We start from the raw sequence: 24,532 nt of genomic DNA, 5'->3' as shown, positions 1-24,532 counted from the left end.
GGAGAATTCAAAATTCCTCTCAAAGGAGACAGAATATAGCCAATCTGAAGAGCCTTATCCACCAATGTAACCTTGAAAACATGTATAAAGCGTCTCCTCTGTACACATGGAACATTTACAAAGACAGACCACATCCTGGGCCAAAAAGAAAATCTCAAAACAGCTCAAAGAATTCAAATCAAGGGACCGGGTAGTGGTGCACCTGGGTTGAGCTCACGTTACAATGTGCAAGGACCTGGGTTCGAGCCCCCAGTCTCCACCTACAGGGGGGAGCTTTGCAAGTGGTGAAGCTGTGCTGTGGGTGTCTCTCTCCTTCTCTATCACCCCCCCTCTCTCGATTTCTGGGCTGTCTCTATCCAGTAAATAAAGCTTAAAAAAAAAAAAAAAGAATTCAAGTCAAACAAAGTATACTGTCTTACCCAGATGGAATTTCAGTAGTAATTAGTGACAGAAAATGTCTGAGAAAATGCCAAGAGGACTGGGGAGATGGCACGAGGGCAGCAGCACAGACTTCCCTGCCTAAGCCACGGTGAGTTCCAGGCACCAGCAAAAGTCAGAGCTGAGCAGTTCCCTCATCTCTTACTCACCACCTCCCCCTAATTAATCAATAAATCTTATTTAAAAGATCAGTGCCTAGTAATTTAAAACAAACAAAAACATACTGGTTATGCAAATGGACTCTCGTGCCTGAGGCTCCAAAGTCCCAGGTTCAGCCTCCCGCACCACCATAAACCAGAGTTGCAGTGCAGTGCTCTGGTGTTTATATCTAGACAGTGTTCACATGTGAGGCTCCGAGGCACCAGGTCCAATCTCCCGCACCAGCATAAGTCAGAGCTGAGCAGTGCTCTGGTTAAAGAGCAAAAAAAGTGATATTCTCAGATTAAAAAAAAAGACTGACACCCAAGTGCTGGTGAGAATATATTACTAGTAGAAGTGACAAATATTTCTAACCACTTTGGAGACAATATGGAGCTTCTTGTCAACTGTAATATGTAGTCGTCCATTAGACTCTGAAGTAAGAGGTCCTGAGTCTGATCCCTGGCATTGCATGTGCCAGAGTGAAGTTTTCTCTCCTCTCTGATTTTAATGAATGAATGAAGTCTAAGATGCATTTACAATATGCTCAGTAATCTCACTCAGCATTTCACACGAGAAATGAAAACATATGCTCACATATATGTTCAAAACAGCTTTATTCATGAGAGCTAAGATTAGAAATAACTCAAGTAAGCATCAACAGACAAAAAAAAAAAAAAAAAAACCAAACACTGCAGCACACCCCATGTAAAGCATTAATTATTCATAGTAGAATAGAACAAACATCTCACAGACTATATTAGCGAAACTAGTATTTCTCCTCTTACAGAGAAATTCCTATCACCCGCCCAAGCTGGTTTCCGCCCAGGAAGATCTTCCTGCAAACAAGTCCTGGCCCTCTCAACTTACATTGAAAATGGATTCCAGAAGAATTTAAAGACGGGTGCTGTCTTTGTTGATCTCACAGCAGCCTATGATACGGTCTGGCACCGTGGTCTCCTAGTCAAGATCTCAAGATGCCTGCCTCCATGGGTGGCCAACACTATATCGTTTCTTCTCCAAAACAGAAGATTCCGGGTGCATCTGGGTGACAAGTCTAGCAGATGGAGACTTGTCTCAAGTGGTCTCCCCCAGGGCTCTGTTCTGGCTCCTACGCTGTTTAATATTGACATCAATGACCTTCCAGAAACTTCTTCAAGGAAGTTCATCTACGCCGATGACATCTGCTGTGCAACTCAGGCATCCAAGTTTGACATCCTCGAGGAAACACTCACGAAAGACATGTCTCTGATATCTGATTACTGTAAAAAAATGGCGACTAATCCCTAGCACTGCAAAAACGGTATCATCTGTTTTCCATCTACACCATGCCTCGGCCTCGCGTGAGCTTAATGTGCAGCTTGACGATACGAGAATCCGGCATGAAGCCCAGCCAGTCTATCTTGGCGTTACTCTCGATCGCTCTCTGTCATTTCACAAACATCTCATAAAAACTGCAGCAAAAGTGGGCGCGAGGAATAACATCATTGCAAGACTGGCCAGCTCCTCATGGGGCGCGAGTGCTTCCACACTACGATCATCCTCTCTGGCATTATGCTATTCCACTGCAGAGTACTGTGCCCCAGGATGGTTCCGTAGCCCCCATGTCCACTTGGTCGATTCCAAATTATATTCCTCCATGAGGATCATTTCTGGAACCATCCGTTCCACCCCGGTTCCATGGCTGCCAGTTCTTAGCAACATCGCCCTGCCAGATATTCGTCGGGATGCGGCATCATCTAAGTTCATTTCCCACGTCTACACTCGACCGGACCTGCCAATATACGCGGAGATCTTCGCCCACCCTGTCCAATGCTTGACGTCTTGTCATCCAATCTGGTCCCCTACGCCTACACTGAACTTTTCTGTTCCAGTCTCTTGGAAACAGAGTTGGCAGTCAGCTGAGGTAAAGAACAAACACCTCATCACAGACCCCTGCAAGCGTCAACCCGGCTTTGACCTAGCACGTTATGATTGGGCCCTCCTCAATCGCTATCGAACAGGCCATGGCCGGTGCGCCGCTATGTTCCATCACTGGGGAGCCAGAGATGACCCGAACTGCCCCTGTGGCTCCAGACAGACTATGACCCACATAGTCAACGACTGCCACCTCTCCAGATTCAAAGGAGGTCTCGAAACTTGACATCAGGCTCAACCTGACGCTGTTGACTGGCTACGGAAGAAGGGCAAACGCTAGAAGAAGCGGCGAAACTCAAAAACATTAAACTAAGTGAATGAAGCCAAATGAGTAAGAAAGTAAACACAACTACCACAATAGAACAAAATACTTTATAATTACATTTAAATGACACACTAGATACAGTGTAGGGAGAAAAGCCAGACTTCCTGAGGCTGGTGCCCGGAGGAGGAGACTGAGGAAGAGAGGTGTAGGGAACTTTTTAAAGATAATACAAAGACCCTGTACCTTGATACCGGAGAGAGGTAACAACTCTGTATACTTGTCAAAATGCATCAAATGACACACTTAAAAAAATAATGGATTCTGAAAAGAGAACTAGCGTATGACCTGGCAATTCCTCTCCACAGAACGCAAAAACACCTGCTATAAATATCTTCTATTTTCCTTTTGAAAATAGAAGATATTCCGCCAAGAGGCGGAAACCAAACAAGGGCACAGTACCAGGAGACTGAGTGGGGACTCGGTGTGGAGGCGCACTGGGACACTTCTCAGCTTCAAGAAAAGATGAGGCCTTCTTGCCTACGCGACCATCTGGATGAAGCTGAAGAGCCAAGGTCATGCTAAGCAAACCAAATGAAGAATGGCTCTCATTTGTGGAAAACAAAGCCAGGGAATAAAGTCAAAGGAAAACAAACTCTTAGATTTTAACTACAAAACTGAAGTCAGCAAAGGGGGAAGAGAGGTCACAAAAGGAAAAAGGGTTCATTGGGCTTTGGTGAAGGAAGATTGGAACTTTAGTGGCAGGTGTGGTGTGGTAACATACATCATTGACAGGTATTTATTTTGTCTTTTTTTTTTTTTTATGAGAAAGCTAGGAAGAGAGAAAGAACCAGCCATCACTGGTACATGTGCTGCCAGGGATCGAACTTGGGACCTCATGCTTGAGAATCTAGTGCCTTAGCCACTGTGCCACCTCCTGGACCATGGTATTTATTTTATTTGCTAGGACAGAGATTGAGAGAGAAAGGTGATGGAGAGGGAGGGGGAAGGACAGAGGGGAGGAGAGAGAAGAAGAAGCAGTTCTGCTTTACTGCTTGTGAAGCCTTCCTCCTGCAGGTGGGAACCAGGGTCTTTGAACCCAGGTCCTTGTGTATGGTGACCCATGAACATAACTAGATGCACTACCGACAGCCCCAACCCTCTTTCCCTCTTGATTCCTTTCTGTTTCTATATAATAAAATTAAAACAAATAAAATAAATTAAAAATAAGTATAAACATGGGAAAGTTACCTTATATTTTAAAAACAGGTTTATTGAGTTATTTATTTTTTTTATTTTTATTTTATGAGAAAGATAGGAGAGAGAAGGAACCAGACATCACTCTGGTACATGTGCTGCCAGGAATTGAACTCGGGACCTCATGCTTAAGAGTCCAAAGCCTTATCACTGCGCCACCTCCCGGACCACTTGAGCATTACTTTATATATAATAAATTTATACTTTTAGAAAGTAAACTTATTTTTCAAATATGACATTTTTATTAATACATACAAACTTTTTTGATCAACAAATGATGGGAAAGAATATCCCGCCTCCGTTAATCGACAGTAACAATTGTGAGTGGCACAGCACATATGAACTTTTTGTGTGCATATTTGCAGCGTCTGGAGAAAGACGTTAGTTTTATATCAGATTCTTCCTCAAAGAGGTCTATAATCCATGAACAAAGTAACAGTCATACTATCAAAGAACTTTAGGGGCCAGGTGTTACAATGTGCAAAGCCCTGGGTTCAAGTCCCCAGTCCCCCCCCCCGCCACCTGCAGGGGTAAGTTTCACAAGCAGGAAAGCGGTACTGCAGGTGTCTGTCTTTCTCCCTCTCTCCTCCCCTTCCGTATCAACTTCTCGCTGTTTCTAATCGATAAATATTTTTTAAATAGCTTTCTACATTGATACAGTTGGTGCATCTCTGCTGACAGAGAGGTGGCACAGGTGGTGAACCCTTGAGCATGAGGTACCAAGTTCAATCTACAGCATCATTTGTGCCAGGGTGATGCTCTGGTTCCCTCCCTCTCCTATTAATAAATACATCTCTGAAAGGAAAACGGGTGTGCCCTCATTTTAGCAATATGAAAAAGCAGCTCACCATATGGACCGACCAGTCAACGCCCATGTTCAGCGGGGAAGCAATTACAGAAGCCAGACCTTCTACCTTCTGCAACCCACAATGACCCTGGGTCCATGCTCCCAGAGGGATAGAGAATGGGAAAGCTACCATGGGAGGGGGTGGGTTATGGGGATTGGGTGGTGGGAATTGTGTGGAGTTGTACCCCTCCTACCTTATGTTTTTGTTCACTAATCCTTTCTTAAATAAAAAATTTAAAAAAATAAAAGAAAAAGAAAAAGCAGCTCACCATTTCGACTTTGTTCATGTAGTTCCTTTTCCTGAAGCTGGTGCTGTGCTTGCCCTATGCTAACAGGTGGGTGGTGCCCAAGGCCGTAAGGTGCAGGAGACGCCCGTCCATGTGTCTGCAACAGGTTCATATTGTAGGCCATCGCTGCCTGATGTGTAATTATTCTCGGATCAACTGCAAACCTACCCTGGTATCCTGTCCATGGTACCTAGGTTTCCACAAGAAAGAAAGTAATTATATTACTCTTTTATAAAGTTCATTTTGGAAGACAATTTACTACAGGGCTATTGATTAGGGCAAAAGTAAACATAGGAGACACTGATTATATCCAGAAAGGAACTACAAAGGCAGTATTAACAAACTACAAGGTCGATACTAACAATAATCTGATAGGATTGCTACCATGTCTGAACAAATCAAAAGCATGGTTCCCTGAAAACTGACCACTGCTCAGGTCAGGAAGAAACTGAAAGCCTAAAATTGGTATTCCTGGAAGAATTAAGTATTTGAAAGTCTTGAGTCACTTATATCACCATGCATATATAAAAAGGATCTTTTCCAGTCCTAACTTTGTGGTCACACGGTTTAATGGGCTGAAGAAGAGAAGATGGACGTTGCAAAGTGGCTCACATGGAATAGTGAGCTGCTTTGGTGAGTGTGTGTGTGACCCAGCTGTGAGCCCAGCCTTCACTGCACTGAAGGAGGCTTCGGTGCTGTCACTCCCCACACCCCCACATCTGTCTTGTCTGGGGGAGACAGGAACCCAAATCCTAAACTAGTGAAGTTCCAGAGATGACCTTTAAAAAAGTAATAGTAATAATGGGGGGGTGGAGGCTGGGAGGAATTAGAGTGTTTTGTCTTAAGAAGTCTCAACTATAGGGACCAGGTGGTGGCACACCCAGTTGAACGCACATGTTACAATGCTCAAGAACCTGGGTTCGAGGCCCCAGTCCCCACCTGCTAAGGGAAAGCTCTGAGAGTAGTGAAGCAGCGCTTCTCTCTATCACTCCTTCCCTCTCAATTTCTGGCTGTCTTTATTCAATAAGTAAAAGACAAAAAAATAAAAATAAGTCTCAACTGTGAAAATAGATAGTCCAATGTTAATGAATAAGCAAATCATTCTTTGGTCCTTGGTGACCTTGGGTGGAGGGCATGGTGAGGCTGATACACACAAGAAGGTGTACTCCTGAATTTTACATAATACTGTAAACCAACGGTACACGAGAGTAATTTTAATTTGAAAAAACCCTCGAGTCTTACAAAGGACTTAACGTTTCTAAGTACCAGTAAGAGTTCATACGGCACAGAATTTCTCAGGTAAATTTTAGATCCAGAAATATCTACACTGATTCAAGCCTTTTCCTTTGTCTCCTGTAAAGCGCTATATTTCTTAGGTTATATTAGTATTCATGTGTTAGTGAATACATGAATAAAAAAAAGATAAAAATATCACTTTATAGAACAAGAAACCCAACTTAGTAGTTCCGTCTATAATTTTCAGTCTAATTTTTTCCAGTAAAAATATTTTAAAATACAAAAGCTTTTAAGTCAAAACATCCATGTGCAGACTTCTCCAATAATTATTGATAATGTAGAAACACAGTTACCAAAAATTCACATTTTCTGATCACTTGAGAATTTGACGATTAGAGGTTAAGAACTACTTTGAAGGAAGCTTTAATGGCTCTGAAAGACTTAAAAAATGCCAAGAGATTGGCAGAATAGTGTTTGTACTATCTAGCCACTGATTTACTGAAGCCAGCTTGACACAACAAAGTCTCCCCACATCCACTTACAGGTAAAGGCACCGACATAACCACATTCCCTCCATAGACAGCAGGAACATAAAGAATACTCGTCCCAGTGTGGGGGTCTAGTCTTTGAACAGGGCTTGGAGACTTCCCCAGATTCGGGTGAGGTCCAAGAGGGGGTGGAGGAGTATACGCTCGGATAGGGCTGCCGATCAGCACGGAAGGGCTGGGTGGAACTGGAAAGCAAACAGTAAGAACTCACTGGAGCAACTCTATCAATCCATTCAGACAAAAATAAATTCTCCAACACTGAGACATACTTCTTACACTTACCATGAGGCATCTTATAATCAAAGAAATATCAGTGTGGAAGAGCAAAGCACATTAAAAGAGAAGTAGCCATTTTACAATGCTGCCTGAAATCAGCTTGAAACACGTGTTCTTTTTAGAAGCCAGTATGATTTTAAATCTCGTCTAAGAGATGGAGATGTGTTTTTCAAGAGATAAAATTAAGCACATGTTTGCTCTCAGGAAACAATCTTTTGAGACTAGAAAATACACACATATTTCTACAGAACACAGCTCTGGCCTGCAATTATATTGTAGCACATACTATGAAATCCAAACAATTATTATTTCAAAGGCATAATCCTGCAACATTTAAAATCACCATAATAAACTGTATCTTAAAATCTGCATGGCCTAACGGTAGCGCTCATATGTATGTTGTGTGTATGTTGCCAGAAGGTGAGCATGGGTCCCCTCAGGGTACGCATTCTGGCACCTCCAGCACCAGCACCACCTCCCAGCAGATGCTGTGAAGGCGTTCTCAAGGCCGACTCTGCTGCTCTGGCGGAGCGAGTGCAAAGTGCCTGTGAACACGTCCCTCTTCCTCATGCTAGTGACACTGGGGGTGAATCTTCTATATCACAAAAGCAACTTTTCACACAGCGAATTTCTCACTCACCAATCCCATCAGTCTGGAAATGATCATTTTGAGTATGATGGAGGTTTTTTCCCTTTACAGAAAGAAAGAAAGGAAAAAAAAAAAAAAACACAATTATATAATTACTTAAACATGTCAGTATTATAATCACTTTTGTAATCCTATGCAAATCCAACATTACACACCAACAATTAAAATTTATAGACCGAGTCTACAATTAGTACCCACTAGACCGCTTTGAGCAAGCTTCCTCTATACTTGAGGTCGCGACGCAGGCTTCACAGTAAGTGTATCCAACCTATCAGTCGCTGTGTGATCAATAGAGCTGAAATCTAAATTCTACACATTTGCAGTTTCATGACAAATGGTAAAACTGCTTTTCAGGGAACTATCAGTCTTCATTTCTTGAGTATGAGAACATTTACAATAACCCAATTTGGGATTCTCCATATTTAGCCCACGGTTGATAGCACATTAAAGTGCAAGATCTGCTGAAGGAGCACGCAGAGACACTGCCACAACATGCTGACAAGAATGTAAACACATTCCAGACAGCAAGTGAGTGATGACACTGCAGAAGTGTCAAGGATACACCAATGTTCTTTAACCTGACAGACTTGTCCAGGAATTTATCCAGAAACGGTGGGAATGTAATGTACGCAGATATTCGCTACAAGATCGTTGCACATGTGATAAATGTTCACAAGCTGAGCATTCATCAGTGGAGAACTTATTAACTAAAACATGGCAGAGTCATAAAACGACAGTAAGTTTACCATTCAAAATGAGAAAACTGGGGCGAAGTCAATCTGAAAAGACAATGGTTCTGAATTTCTAGAGTCTACATTTTTTTTTTTTCTCTTTCCATTGGCAAGTGTTAATACACAAAGACACTATATAGCATTATACAACTTAGGCTAGACACACACATTTATTATTTGTACGTTATATTTGGGGATGGAGACTCCATGGACAGAGCTTGGACCTCAGTGGAGGGGAGACAGTGCACACAAAAAGAAGAAGCAGGAAGAAGCAGGCTAGACCTCTGGAGGCGGGGCTACGGACCAGCAGCAGCTGTGTTTCTCTCCTCTCCTCTCCCAGGTCAACTAGGAATACCAAAGGAGACCACTTGGGATCGCAATAAAACAGGACTAGAATGACTTCAGGAAGCCACCAAACCACCGGTGAGTGCAAGCACGTGTGGCTCGTGGACAGAGAGGAGTCTAGGGAGAGATTAAGTGGCTGGTAACAGTCTGGCAGTTTACCAGTTGAGACACCACCTCCAGTCTGTTTCACCAAAAAAAGATGGCTGAAGGGAGGAGAGGACTCACCAAATGCAACTGTGAGTCTCCACTGCTACTTCCCTCAGAGGCTGGAGCAGCAGGGGGGAGGCCCTGTGCTGCCATCTGGGAACAGAGAACTGACCAGGAAACTCAGGAGAAGAGCTACAATTCGGTGGCCTAGCATCAGGGCTGTGTAGTGGGAGCCTTTCCACATTGTTCTCCTGAAGAAAACATGGTGAATAATTGCCTCAGAACCTACAAACTATAAACGGGACTTGTTTAGAAACACACAGGGCCCAGCACTGCTGCACAGTGGCTTGGCAGAGAAGGTGAATTGAGCCTGGAGCTTTGGATCTTTGGGGTGTGAGAGTCTCTTTGCATAACCACTGTGCTATCTCTCCCCCACCCTGCTTTATCTCTTAGTCAGGAGAGAGTGATTAAGCTAAGAAGCCTACTTACAGTTACAGTTTAAAAGCCCTCAGGCTCCCAGAGCCTACAGGGAAGAAAAGAACAAAAGAGGCATTTAAGCCACTGTGCTCCAACACAGGGATTGAAATATTATTGAAAAAATGGTTAATTTCCACAACTGTAAACTCTTTAAGAACCTTATTTAAACACAAGTCAATCCAGGCAAGAGTGATGATCAGTAATTTGAAAAGTACTGAGAGAGGGACCTCATAAACATACTCTATAGAATGGTTAAACCAACAAGAAGAAATATTGGAGAAATGAACTAGGTTAAGAGTCCAGCTAAAAGCCCCACAAAGGTTGAACCACAAAATAGTGAGGTTAACATCCAAATCCTGGTTAAGGAAATAGTCACAGGAGTGAGTAAAGAGTTTGAAAGAACTGTCATCAGAAATGCAGAAACAACAAATGAGACTCTGGAATAAAACACTAACTATTTCAAGGTTATTAGAGAGATGAAGGCTGAAATAGCTGAGCTAAGAACACAACTAGCTAAACAAGCTAAAACTGTATCAGATCAGGGTAACAAAATACATGAACTCCAGAAAACAGTAGAGGGGAGAGAGAATAGAATCAATGAGGCTGAAGACTGAATTATTAGCAAGATTGAGGATGAATTAGACAACCAAAAAAAAGAAGTAAGAGATCTCCAAAAGAGATTAAGAGATACTGAAAACAACAGAGACCTATGGGATGACTTTAAAAGAAATAATATATGCATTATTGGCTTACGAGAGAAAGAAAGAGAGGGGGGAGGGAAGAAAGCATTCTGCAGGAAAAAATAGCTGAGGACTTCTCTAGTCTAGACAACATCAAAGACATAAAGATTCAAGAAGCCCAGAGGGTCCCAAAGAATTAACCCAGACTTAAAGACACCAAAACATGTCATATTTAGAATGGAAAGGAATAAGGATAAAGAAAGGATCCTGAAGGTGGCAAGAGACAAACGAAGAGTCACCTACAGAGGAAAACCCATGAGATTAGCAGCAGACTTCTCCACACAAGCACTACAGGCCAGAAGAGAATGGCAAGATATCAAGTGCTCAATGAGAAAGGCTTTCAACCAAGACTACTGTATCCTGCTAGACTGTCATTCAGACAAGATAGAGGCATAAAATAACTTCTCAGACAAACAACTGAAAGAATCAACTATCATCAAGCCTGCTCTGAAAGAAATTCTATAAGGCCTCCTATAAATAGTCAGACTACCATAAATATGCCCTATATCAGAACACTCTAAAAATCTACAATAATTGTGGTAAAATATCTTCAATCTATGATATCAATAAATATCAATGACCTGAATTCACCTATTAAAAGGCAGAGTGGAATAGAACTGAGAGCCCAGAAATAAGCCCCCACACCTATGGGCATCTAATCTTTGACAAAGGTGCCCAGACTATTAAATGGGGAGAGCAGAGTCTCTTCAACAAAGATGGTGTTGGAAAAAATGGGTTGAAACATGCAGAAGAATGAAACTGAACCAGTATATTTTACCAAATACAAAAGTAAATTCCAAGTGGATCAAGGACTCAGATATTAGAACAGAAACTATCAGATATTTAGAGGAAAATATTGGCAGAAGGACCTCCATAAGGATCCCAGTTCGAGCCCCAGGCTCCCCACCTGCAGGGAAGTCACTTCACAGGTGGTGAAGCAGGTCTGCAGATGTGTCTCTTTCTCTCCCCCAACTCTGTCTTCCCCTCCTCTCTCCATTTCTCTCTGTTCTATCCAACAATGATGACATCAATAACAACAATAACTACAACTTAACAACAAGGGCAACAAAAGGGAATAAATAAATAAACGAAAATAGTGGCAGAACTCATTTCTGCATAAATTTTAAAGACATCTTCAATGAAATGAATTCAATTACAAAGAAGACTAAGGCAAGTATAAACCTATGGGACTACTTCAAATTAAAAAGCTACTGCACAGCAAAAGAAACCAATGCCCAAACAAAGAGACCCCTCACAGAATGGAAGAAGATCTTTACATGTCATACATCAGAAAAGAGTTTAATAACCAAAATATATAAAGAGCTTGCAAAACTCAACAAGAAAACAAATAACCCCATCCAAAAAATGGGGAGAGGACATGGACAGAATATTCACCACAGAAGAGATCCAAAAGGCTGAGAAACACATGAAAAAATGCTCCAAGTCTCTGATTGTCAGAGAAATGCAAATAAAGACAAGAATGAGATACCACTTCACTCCTGTGAGAATGTCAGACATCAGAAAAGGGAGCAGCAAGCCTACCCTATGATCTTGCAATTTTTCTCCTGGGGATATATCCTAAGGAACCCAAAAAGATCTGTGTACACCTATGTTCATAGCAGAACAATTTGTAATAGCCAAAACCTGGAAGCAACCCAGGTGTCTAACAACACATGAGTGGCTAAGCAAGTTGTGGTCTATATACACAATGGAATACTACTCAGCTCTTAAAAACAGTGACTTCACCGTTTTCAGCCCATCTTGGATGGAGCTTGAAGAAATCATGTTGAGTGAAATAAGTCAGAAACAGAAGGATGAATATGGGATGATCTCACTCTCAGGCAGAAGTTGAAAAACAAGATCAGAAAAAAAAAAAAGAAAAACAAGATCAGAAGAGAAAACACAAGTAGAATCTGAACTGGAATTGGCGTATAGCACCAAAGTAAAAGACTCTGGGGTGGATTGGGGGAGAATACAGATCCTAGAAGGAAGACAGAGGACCTGGTAGGGGTTGTACTGTATGTGGAAAACTGAGAAATGTTATGCATGTACAACTATTGTATTTACTGTCAAATGTAAAACATTAATCCAATAAAGAAATTTAAAAAAGCAAAAAGAAAGAAAAAGAAAGAAAGAAAGAAACATCATTTTAAATTGAAGTAGAGCAGCATTCCCTTTATCTCCTACTCTGTCATCAACACTAAGTAACGAGAATAGCATGAAGCAAAGGTTTAGGGCTAATTGGCTAGTTTGGGGTAGGGAGGTTATATTTTAGCTGTTAACAAGTCAGAATAAGTAGTCAGAAAATAAACACACATGGTCCACTAGTGAGAATGTTCCTAGTGATTAGCACTGGGTATGAAAAATAGACTTCATGCTGCAATGCACGAGGACCCGGGTCCAAGCCCCTAGTCCTCACCTGCAGAGGGAAAGCTTTGCAAGTGGTAAAGCCGTGTTGCAGGTCTCTCTGTCTCTCCCTCTCTCTATCTCCCCCTTCCCTCTTGATTTCTGGCTGTCTCCATCCAATAAATAAATAAGGGTAATTTAAAAAAGTTAAAAATACGCATCTGGTCCAGGTGTGCAGTGGTAGAAAAGGGCCTTAGTTGGGGATGAGAGTGTCTGCAGACAGCTATCACGGGGAGATGAGAAAGCCCACGCGCGTGACAGCAAGTGTACTGCGTCAGTATCCCACCCACCCTTGCCAAAGAAAGAACTTGAAAAGAAAACGGAGAAGAAACTCGAGAAATGAAGAAGTGATAAGGGAAGCACACAGAAGAGAGAAAGAAGAAAGGAAAGGGAAGGAGGAAGGGAGGGAGGGAGAAATGTGGCAGAAGTAGTTGGGAAGATCAGAAACATAAGGTCATTTGAAATGACAACAGCAGGAGTCGGGGCAGAAGTCGGGCAGTAGCTGGGCGTCAGTGGAGGGCGCGCCTTACTCTACGCGAGGTCCTCTGCAGTTCCATCTCTGGCACTGCATGGCGCCTCATGGTTCCCACTTGCAGGAGGGAACTTTCACAAGTGGTAAAGCAGTGCTACAGGTATCTCATCTCCTCCCTCTCCCTCCCTCCTATCTTTCCCTTCCTGCTCAATTTTCCTGTCTCTATCCAAGATAAACTAAATATTTTAAAAATGCATACAAAGCCAAGGCAAGGTGGAGAAAGAGAAGAGTGTGCAAAGACATATGCTGATTTTCCTACTTTTTAAATCTAAAAATATTCTTGGAGCCGGGACATAGCTCGCCCAGTAGGACACACAGGGTGCAGGGACTCAGGGCCGAGCCCCAGGGGCCACCATGGAGCATCCTGCAAAGAGGAAGGAAGCATCACGACAGTGGAAGACTGCAATCTCTTTCCTCCTTGTGTCTCACTCTGTCTGGAAACACAAATGGCAAAAACACAAGTCCATTGGGAACAGAGCTGCACAGATGTGAAGTCTCAGCAGAAGTTCTGGCAGTGAAAATAAATTCTGAAGTCTCTTTCTAAGTTCCAACAACAGGTGAGTGGCTGAGAAAGCTGTGATCTACATATCAGCTATTATAAATGGTAAAATCACCTGCTTCACCTCCCTTACCCTGGATGGAGCTTGAAGGAATCATGTGAAGTGAGATCAGCCAGAAAGAGAAGGATGAAGATGGGATGACCTCACTCATGGGCAGACGTTGAGAGAAAGAACAGAAGGGAAACACAGAGCAGAACTTGGACTGGACTCTGTACGGCACCACAGTCAAAGACTCTGGGGTGGGGGTGCTTTCAGGTCCCAGAACACAAGCACCGAGGAGGATCTGCTGGGGGAGGGTTGAGTGCTTTGCAGAAAGCTGAGAAATTTTACAGATGTGCCAATAGCTGTATTTACTATTGACTGGAGACCATGAATCCCCTCAATATAGGTAAATAACTAACATAAAAAAAAAAGCATACAACAAATACCAAAGTTTTTATTTTTCCTTAGTTTAATGCCTATTTAGCTGGTTAAGTGCACACATTACATTGTACAAGGACCTGGGTTCAAACCCCCTGGTTCCCACCTGCAGGGGGAAAGCTTCACAAGTGGTGAAGTACAGCTCTCTCCCTTTCTATCTCCCCCTCTCAATTTCTCTCTGTCTCTATCCAACAATAAATAAATAAAAATATTAAAATAATAAAAAAGAACAACAACTAAGTTCAAGAGTAGAAATGGCCTTTAACGGCCTCATCTCCACCTGTCTGGACTACATTTTAGAGCACAACATTAAAGTCTTCTTCAATGCAGTGGAGGCTGGGCTCGAACCTGGGTCATGTACATGGCAAAGAAGTGTTTTATCCAAGTGAGTGATTTTGCCAGCCCTTGTACTCCTTTTGATACAATAAATCAAGTTCAAAATCAATTCGAGCAATCAGTCACGTTTTTTTTTTTTCCCTGTGTCAAAGACTACCTGAAACAAACTGGTCATCAACAAAGGACTGGAACTAATTTCTCTACAAAAATAGTGCTATTCTATTATTCTTGATTAATAGTATGCTAGAACATGTGTTTATCATTGTGGTGGTGTCTTCAACTTTTTTTTTTTCTTTATTCACAGTTGTCTAAAAGAGAACTGAGAAGTTACACTACACAGAGGACACCAGAAGCAATCAGCTATTTGGATATTTTGGAAGGGGACTATGACATTAAGCATGACTGAACACCACACTTCACTTTCACTTACATGTCCAAACTAGACAAGTTCCTTGCAGAAACTGCTTGCGGTCAACTGCAACCTTCAATTCCAACACTTAAACTCGCAGCCCAATAAACCTCTGGCATGTCTGTGCTGTTCTCTCCCCTTTAACCTCTCCCACTGCATTACAGGCTTTACCTTGGGGGGGGACTGCTGCAGCTTGTTTGTGTTTCCTGAATGCTGCAGTCTCAGGGCCCGGGGGATAAACTCAGGCGCCAGTGGATTCAGCACATACGTCTTCTTTAGTTCTAAGGCCTCAAGCTGAGCTTTGATCTGTTCAAAGGTGATTCCATGTAGGCTGTGGTTTTCATGACACAGGGCAATAAACCGCTCCCAAAATTTCCTACAGAAGAGATTTAGAAAGTCAATTTACAAATTCAGTCACTAAGATCGTAGAAATAAATAGAATATAGTAAAGATAATTTCAATGTCCTCTTCCATCACAAATCACTAGATTCAATTTATTCACCTGTCACTCAGGGATAATCTTTCTACCAAATCACAAGGCTCTGAAAGTTTGATTACTGAAGTCATGTGTAGAACATACAAATTCAGCTCCCAACTAATTTTACTGACTTGTACAACTAACATAAACCATGTACAGGCACCTACATAATGTAGAATCATCAACCAACTGAGAATTTCAAAACAGGGTTGGGAGGAAGTGGGGAGAGGAGGTTAGACAGCACAATGGTTCTACAAAGAGACTCTCATGCTTGAGGCTCCGAAGTTCCAGGTTCAGTCCCCTACACAGCCATAAGCCAGAGCTGAGCAGTGCTCTGAGAGAAACAAATAAACAAAAACCCCGGGAATTTTCCAAACTGAAGGCAACTCTATTAATCGATTTGTAGGCACAGGTATATCTGTGCGTGTTATCTACACATATATGTATATGTATATTTATACATACAGTTTAATTAATTGAGGTTCTGGGACAAAAATAGCTTGGTGCCGGGTGACCAGGGAAAGTTACTTGAGGACATGACCTGAGTCTGGACTCCTAAGCCATCAGCTGCGCCGGTGCTGGGTAGGCAGCTCAGGGCTAGGGCAGCTGCTCCACGTCTACAAGACCCTCCGTGGATTCAATCTCCAGGACACAAGCCGAAAAGAGAAGCAATGAGCTGCTCCTGCCTTTTTCTCTCTTAATTAACAGATGCTTGTTACATGGAGAATTCTATCATTAATTGAAGCTGAAAGAGTTAAACGAATTGTAGAAAAGATATGAAGTCGGAGTGCTTACTTAATGCTGATTATACAATTCCTAATCAAATTAAAATAGACTTGTTTCTGTTGTATACTATTGTTCTTAAAGGTTTGAAAATTGGTCTGGAAAAACTGACAATGTTAAGTATCACAAAAGATGGGGCTGCGGTAGCACACCTGGTAGAGTGCACATGCTACATACAACGTGCAAGAACCAAGGTTCGAGGTCCTGGTCCCCCACTTGCAAAGGGAGGAAGCTTCATGAGTGATGACACGGTACTGCATGAGTCTCTCTGTCTCTCTGCCTGTCTCCCTCTGCCCTCTCGATGTCTGTCTCTATTCAAAATAAATAAAATATTTTTAAGATATTACAAATGACAACAAATAAAAATAGTTTAGAGGTCAAGGAGGTGACTCTTGAATTCTACAGGTGAAATGTTGTGCTTCCCTAGTGTGAGGACCTGGGCTCAATCTGAAGCACAGGGACAGAAATAAGTGAGGTTCAAGGGCCGTGAAGACTGCATTATTATTCATCTGTTTCTCAATACCAATCTCGCTCTCAAAAAAAAAAAAAAAAAAAAAACTAAAGTAAAAAACTGGGCTAGGGATGGGACTCAGCTGCACAGCCCACATGCAAAGTTCTAGGTTGATCCTTGGCACCACAAAAAAGTTCTTAAATTTTAAATGACTACTCTAAATATGCATGCCCATCCTTACTATAAAGTTCAAACAGTATTTTATACTCTAAAGGACACCTATGATTTCTCCCGACACTGACACCTTTATACTCGAGTACACAGCAAGTCACCTAGAAGTCTTAAAAAAGCATAAACAGACAAACAAAAAAACTCATACAAACAAAATAAATCTTTAAAAAAAAAATTCTTTGGGGAGTCAGGCAGTAGCGTAGCGGGTTAAGCACAGGTGGCACAAAGCACTCGGACCAGCGTAAGGATCCCGGTTCGCGCCCCGGCTCCCCACCTGCAGGGGAGTCGCTTCACAGGCGGTGAAGCAGGTCTGCAGGTGTCTGTCTTTCTCTCTCTCTCTCTCTGTCTTCCCCTCCTCTCCATTTCTCTCTGTCCTATCCAACAACGATGTCACCAATGACAACAACAATAACTACAACAATAAAAAGGGGGGTGTAACAAAAGGGAAAATAAATTTTAAAAAATAAAAAATTCTTTGGTGTACTCCTATTAACTTATAGTCTCACAAGTCACTTTTTAATTAATATAAGAGAGGAAAATGGACTGAATATCTCAAACTTTTTGATGCACAGGGCACAACTCTGAGTATACGTTCCTTCAATCTAGGCACTTAAGACTGCAAATTGGTAATCAGATTGAATTTTAACAGTGGGCTCAAATTGTTAATACACTTCTAATAATGACTTGTTCTTTGAAATATTAATTTGTTTATATTGACATTTTAATCAAAACTCATTATGACGTCCACCTAATGAACACTGATGCTGCTATCCAAAACCAAATAATGACCATTTCTAAAATGTGTAAACACTGAGAAATGTTATAAAATGAATAAAATGGCCTCCAGAAGCAACGGATTCGTAGTGCAGGCACTGAACAGTAGCCATAACTCTGGAGGCCAAAAAACAGACTAAGCCTCCTAACTTCAATGAACCAAGAGGTTACATAGAGCAATGTCTACGTAGGATCAAACTACTCAAGGGTTTCTCCTCTGATACTCCAGAAAGCAGCACGTAATTACCTGCACCTTCCAATAGAGCACAGGGCAATGGGGTCACCCACCACAGCAACCAGGGATTGTGCTCGTGTAATGGCAGTGTTGAGAAGCTTGTAGTTGGATAAAAAGCCGTAATCCAAGTCCTCAGTGGAGTCTTCCAGCAGTTGCTCTTTCTTTTTAATTGGGGTCTGTTTATGCTTACAGGTATGCCTCGTACGCACTGTGCTAAGAAACAAAACTCTGAACTGCTTTCCTGTAAACAGAAAAACGAACGCTTAACGATTGTTATCCTCAGCCATTACTATAATAAAAAAGCATTTGTTCATACTATTGCTCTGTAATGCTAGTAAAGTTGTGGAGAGACTCTAAAGCGTGTGCTCTATGAGTGAGAACGTGAAGTGGTCTGGCACCATGGAAAGCAGCCTGGCAGGGCCCGGTGGTGGCACACCTGGTTGAGCACATGTACTACAATAGGAAACAGTATAGCATTTCCTAAAATAACTAGCACAGAATTACTGCTTGAGCCGACCACTTAGCTTCTAGGTCATTTCTATTCTTTACTATAGTAGCTACAACCTCGCCTTATTTTGTCTGATAAGTTTTCTTCATGTATTTAAAAGCACAAAGACTACAGTAATTAACTACATGAAGACAATTTAAACGAGCTAGTTGTAATTTCACTTTCACTTAGGAAAATATATGTGTGTAAGGTACTACAGTAAGCATTCAAACAGAATGTGCAGGGCTGAAACAAGGTTTTAAATCTGTATGAACATTTCATCCTAAGATACCATGTGACAACAGTAGATCTTATATGCTACTTTAATTAAAATACAGCACATAGGGGGCTGGGCAGTAGCGCAGCGGGTTAAGTGCACATGGCACAAAGCGCAAGGACCGGCATAAGGATCCCAGTTTGAGCCCCCAGCTCCCCACCTGCAGGGGGGTGGCTTCACAAGCGGTGAAGCAGGTGTGCAGGTGTCTGTCTTTCTCTCTGTCCTATCCAACAACAGCAGCTATAACAACAGTAACAACCACAACAAGGGCAACAAATGGGAAAAATAGCCTCCAAGAGTAGTGGATTCGTAGTGCTGACACCAAGTGCCAGCGATAACCCTGGAAGCAAAAAAAAAAAAGCATGTAAATACTGTGTGATATTTACAAAACCATGGTCGCTGGAAAAGTCCAGTTGCTCATACTCCTTTTGTCTGGACACAGAAATGTAATGAGCTCAACTTTTATTTGCCACATTTGGCTTTACAGACCGTGTATGACACTAGCACACAATTAACTTGTCTAGAAAAGAAACCCAGAGAATTATTAATGGAATGTGCATTTTAAGGTGCAAGCATCTGGACTTAGTTTGTTTCAGTTAGCCTTACCTTGAACATTGAGCACCCTTTCTACACTGACGTCAGACAGTCTCTTTTTGCGAAGTTCAGCACGTATCCTGAAGACCTGATCGGCATAAGGAGTCACCACGCCGATACTGCCGTCATCTAACTTGCCCCACGCAACTGGCCACTTTCTTCTTAATTCTTCTACACGCTCCACGACTTCAAACACCTTGAGTCAAGCATATACACACGTGATGGTTGTAATTGTGTTTGGACGAAATGATACAGTAAGGGAAGTAGGTGTAGAAAGGATTATACAATCAATCAATATTACTAAAACAAATTGACCAGACAGCCTCAAAGCTTGGGATTGATGGTTAATAAAACATGTTCACTGCCTGTTAAGAGATGACTATATATTTAGAATACACACATACACTGAGTACAACAGAGAGATTCAAAAAATAATTTAAGGGCATACAGAGTAAGGAAAAATTGTCTCTTATGTACATTACTTAGTAATAGTACTAAAATTTACAATGTTAAATATAATTAGAAAAACTTCAGCTTATTCTCTTTAAGAACTTAAGGATTTGTATGGGCTAAGATATATCTCCCATTTGCAATTTTAAATTCAAATTATAGTCTCCCTACCACTACAGTGAAATAACAGCAAGTATCAGCTATTCAGAGTGTCCAAGGACTTGAAATGCAAACGGACATAAGACATGATGTCCTCACTACAGAAAATAAGGAAGGTGCGGGTATGCCTACAACAATAAAGAATAATAAAAAAAAAAAGCTATCTTTGGGAGTCGGGCGGTGGCAGCAGATTAAGTGCAGGTGGCACAAAGCGCAGGGACCGGCATAAGCATCCCGGTTCGAGCCCCTGGCTCCCCACCTGCAGGGGGGTTGCTTCACCAGCAGTGAAGCAGGTCTGCAGGTGTCTGTCTGTCTTTCCTCCTCTCTGTCTTTCCCTCCCCTCTCCATTTCTCTCTGTCCAACCTAACAATGATGATATCAATAACAACAACAATAATAACTACAACAACTATAAAAGACAACAAGGGCAACATAAGGGAAAATGAATATAAAAAAATTTTTTTAAGTTGAAAAAAAAAAAAGCTATCTTTACTTAATGGCTGCCAGGAGCAATGGATTTATTGCGCAGGGATCACCTGTTGGCAACAAAGAAGCGTAAAGAATCCCTCTCCCCAATTTTCACAGTTGAGGAAGACGCACTTTACCTATCTTAATGTTTGTCCGGTTCTCTGGGAACCACACTTTACAGCTGCAAAAGGACATGCAGTCCTGGTTGAGAAGAAAACATTAACCCTGCTTCAGGATCAAAGTCAGGACTTTATCCTATGTGCATAGCTGTACTACTTACGGTGGCCAAAATATGGGAACGACCTTACTGTCCAAGAATACTGGACTGAATAAAGAAGCTACGGGTGTAGTCAATGGAACTGACTCTACTGCTGCTACTAGAAAGGTAAGATTCTTTGATGTGAAGTGAGAGTGGAAGGAGCTGGAGGTGCGTATGCTGGACTAGAGGTGAAATACAACCACCAGGTGCTTTTACTCATATTTGGAGTATAAATGACTAAATCAAACTTGGAAAAAAAAAAAGTGGAGGAGGACCAAATCCTTAGACTCTGTGAAATCTGTATCAGGTGTCGGAGATGAAGGGCGTGGGAGCTGAGGCGACAATGTGGCTGGTGACTGATAAAACACCACGTATATAGCCGAAATCCTTTAAGTTTGTAAAGAATTGTTAAATGAGGGGGCCAGGCAGCAGCGCAGTGGATTAGGTGCACAGGACGCAAAGCAAGGACCGGAGTTAAGGACCCCAGTTCGAGCCCCCGGCTCCCCACCTGCAGGGGAGGTCGCTTCACAAGCGGTGAAGCAGGTCTGCAGGTCTCTATCTTTCCTCCTCTTTTGATTTCTCTCTGTCCTATCCAAAAAAAAAAAATGAAAGCAATAACAATAATAACAACAACAACAATGATAAACAACAAGGGCAACAAAATGGGAAAAATAGTCTCCAGGAACAGTGAATTCGTAGTGCAGGCACCGAGCTCCAGTGATAACCGTGGAGGCAAAAAAAAAGAAAAAAACTTGTTCCATGACTAATCAGAGTGGGGGACGGTTACGTTCAGCTCTGGTGCTGACATCTTGGTTTCAGGTTTGTGTGTCCTACTAGACTTGTAGATCCCTGAAACAGCTGACTGGCTAGTTTCCAAAGCCATGGTTTCCAACCTACACATGAATGTAAGAGACACCCTAGAGTTATCTGTCATCATTTGGAGATTAAGAACGATTTTCACAAAGATAAAATTAAATGGCATGAACAAAAGTGTCCAGTTTCTTATCTTCTAGCTAGAACGTTATCAAGTGGGCAATATTGACTTTTTTTTTTACTACTTCTGGTTTTTGGAGTTGGGGGGAGGAGGGCTTTACTGCTGTAGGGAGACTTTTCCAGGTGGTGGGTGGGGAAGGAGGCCCACCACAGCATCAGAGACTGCCAACCCTGCGTCCTGCACGCAGCAGAGCTGCTGTAGCAACCAGCTGAGCCATCTGCCAGTCCTCTTTTTCCGACTGCTAACCACAGGCTCTGGCTGACTACTGACAAGCGCTACCTGCTAATCATATGAGAAAGCAGGGGATTCAAGAGCAAGACAGAGAGACTTTTCTGACAAGCCAGTATGTGCAAAGACTATTGGCTTTTTAAAAGGATGTCACATCCTGTGCTTCAGATTTTCCTTAGCGCCATCAACATTAGCCAGGAAAGAATCAACTTCACAAACTATGTTCATGACTCAATTTTTTAACCAGATTAGGGAACTGCCAAAACCCAAAATCTTAATTAACAGTGTGCAAAAACAGCTCAGGTACCTCTGCGTTATTATAAAAAGCTGTGCTATTTTTTTCTTGTACATCTTCCCCTCGTGCTGTAAAAAAAGTTAGTGGGTAGAAATCCTTGTGTGCTGGCTGCTTTCCACTGGCCATCAGTTTGCCCTCATAGAAGAGCTCAGAGGTGTAACTGCAGAAAAAGACCAAAATAAGTAAGTAAATACACAGACAGCAACCTAGCATCAAAATTAAGTTCACCCACAAGAAAGAGAATTTTCATTCTAATACTGTTGCTTTAGGCTCCTGAATAATCTTAACTGAGTCATTTCATACCTATAGGGCTAAGCTTTCCTAAAATTAACCCCAGAAATAACAGAGTCAACTCCTGCTATATCATTGCTGAATGGATTTGATTTTCTAATAAGGAATGAAGCCAGAAAATAGGAAAAAAACAGCAGCTCGATATTCTAAGGATCTCCCTGTATGAGGGAAATTGCTGGCCAGCTTATTTTCTTGATTAGTCCCCGTTTTCATTTAGTAAATCACATACATTAAAAACAAAAACTATAGAGATAAAGAGTGCACACAATGTCTTCACTGTACAATTAGCATTCTTTACTGAAAAAGATACAATCAGTTATTTACTTCATGGGTGACTATAGCAAATAACTACCAACAAGAGGAATCACAGTTAAATCTTGGCTTATTTTTATAACAGTCCTATTGCTTGCCATAAATGGTTTTGACATGACTGGTAGGATCGATGTTATAAGAATGTGACTGTGTTCTAAGAACTGTACTACCATGCAGCGTTAGTTTTGTTTCAGGTGTCCAGCATGATTCATCTACACTGGAAAGGCTTACCATCCTGATTCTAATCCAACGTATCACTGGACATTGCCCCGATACTGAGCATTCCAGCACCTGAACTCGAGGATGTGCCTCTGTACACCCTCTTCACACATCTGACCCGGCCCTCAACCATCCTCCCCTCTGGTAACCAGCCACAAGATGTTCTTAGTCTCTGCGATTTTAGTTCCCTTTAGCTTGTCTGGCTGAGTTTTGGGATCCCAGATATAAGTGACAATAGGGCATTCATCTTTGTCTGACATGATTTCACTTAAAAACCTCAAGACCCATCCACACGTCACGAGTGATCATGATTCCGCGGTGTTCTCCTGTGTGTGCATGTAAGCGCCAGGTCTTATTCCCTCTCTCACCCAGCAAAGCACACTCAGGCTGTTTCCCAATCTTGGCTATTGCAGATCATGCTGAAAGAGCAGAGAGGCACCCAGATCTTTTCTTCACTGTCTTCAGGTAAATACCCAGAAACGAAATTGCTGGGTCATACAGTCGTTCTTTTTCTTTCTTTCTTTTTTTTTTTAAGGAATCTGCATTCTCTTTTTCATAATGGTCGCTTCAGTCTACGTGCCCGTGAATAATGGATTCGCTTTCTCCATGTCCCCATCAGCTGACGCGTCCTCACTGACAGTCACTTCTAACAGCAGTGGTGACACTTCACTGTGTTTGTTCCCCCACTCCCCAATGACCAGTTCTCTTAAGAGCATCTTCTCAGATGACTGTTGGCCACCTGTATGTCCTTGGAGAAATTTCCTCTGTCCATTTTTTATTGAGATCAAGATGTTGGATCTCAATATTATTAATTTCAGTACTAAATGGTCATATTTTAAAATTATGAGATTTTGGTGGAGGCAGTGGCTGGAAAGGAGCATAAGTCCCAAGTGCTGCAGTCAGTCTTGTTTCTTGGTCTGGCTACCATGGACTATCACTGAGCTGTCACTTTTAATATTTCTGCTCCCCCCCCCCCCACAAGAGCACTGCACAGCTCTGGTTAATGACGGTACGGGGGATTGAACCTGTGACTTCAGCACCTTAGACACAAAAGTCTTTTGCATAGCCCTTATACTATAATATTTTCACTTTTATATTTAACAGAAATCTTTAAAGGACATGAGGGTCATCTGGTTGTGACATCTGTCACCCCCATGATCGCCAGGGCCGATTCAGCTGCTCTGGTTATCTACAAAGCTGTCCGGACTCCCTCAGCATTCCACATGCGTCCCTGGGGTGGGAGAACAAATCTCACCAAACAGATCCCACTGAGGGTGGATGAACAGCTACACCTGTTTCTCTGCTAGCACCTCCAAAGAAGCTCTCAGGAAACCTTTAAAAAAGTCATCACTAAATCTCATGCCTTCCTCTCCATGCCCTTTCCTCTCCTCCCTCCTCCCCCCTTAACTTCCTTTCAGTTGAAACAAACTCCTTGTATAATCAGACACATATAAGCAAATCATTATGTCGTTTATCAATATATTTATTGCATCAAGTAGTTTTACAAAAATGTCGTGTATGTAGTCACAGAAAATATGTCATAGCTAGTAGAACCTCAAGTTTTAGTTTCTAGGAATGTACTGTTCTGT

The 24,532-nt window shown here is 42.0% G+C and overlaps 1 protein-coding gene across 6 annotated transcripts in view; it reads right to left on the bottom strand.

Annotated features, from left to right (window-relative positions):
* The window catches only part of HELZ (helicase with zinc finger), a 166,245-nt gene that overhangs the window by 38,196 nt on the left and 103,517 nt on the right, over positions 1-24,532 (bottom strand). For all 6 annotated transcript variants that reach the window (XM_060202610.1, XM_060202607.1, XM_060202609.1 and 3 more), the window contains 7 exons: positions 22,134-22,281; positions 19,281-19,464; positions 17,923-18,151; positions 15,130-15,334; positions 7,847-7,898; positions 6,925-7,115; positions 5,129-5,336 (listed from right to left, as the gene is read on the bottom strand). In XM_060202610.1, coding sequence (XP_060058593.1) covers positions 5,129-5,336; positions 6,925-7,115; positions 7,847-7,898; positions 15,130-15,334; positions 17,923-18,151; positions 19,281-19,464; positions 22,134-22,281 — 1,217 coding nt within the window. The remainder of the gene's footprint in view (positions 1-5,128; positions 5,337-6,924; positions 7,116-7,846; positions 7,899-15,129; positions 15,335-17,922; positions 18,152-19,280; positions 19,465-22,133; positions 22,282-24,532) is intronic.

Source organism: Erinaceus europaeus, chromosome 12 (genome assembly GCF_950295315.1).
Source record: "Erinaceus europaeus chromosome 12, mEriEur2.1, whole genome shotgun sequence".
NCBI lineage: Eukaryota > Metazoa > Chordata > Mammalia > Eulipotyphla > Erinaceidae > Erinaceus > Erinaceus europaeus.
This window is presented reverse-complemented; position numbering and strand designations above follow the sequence as displayed.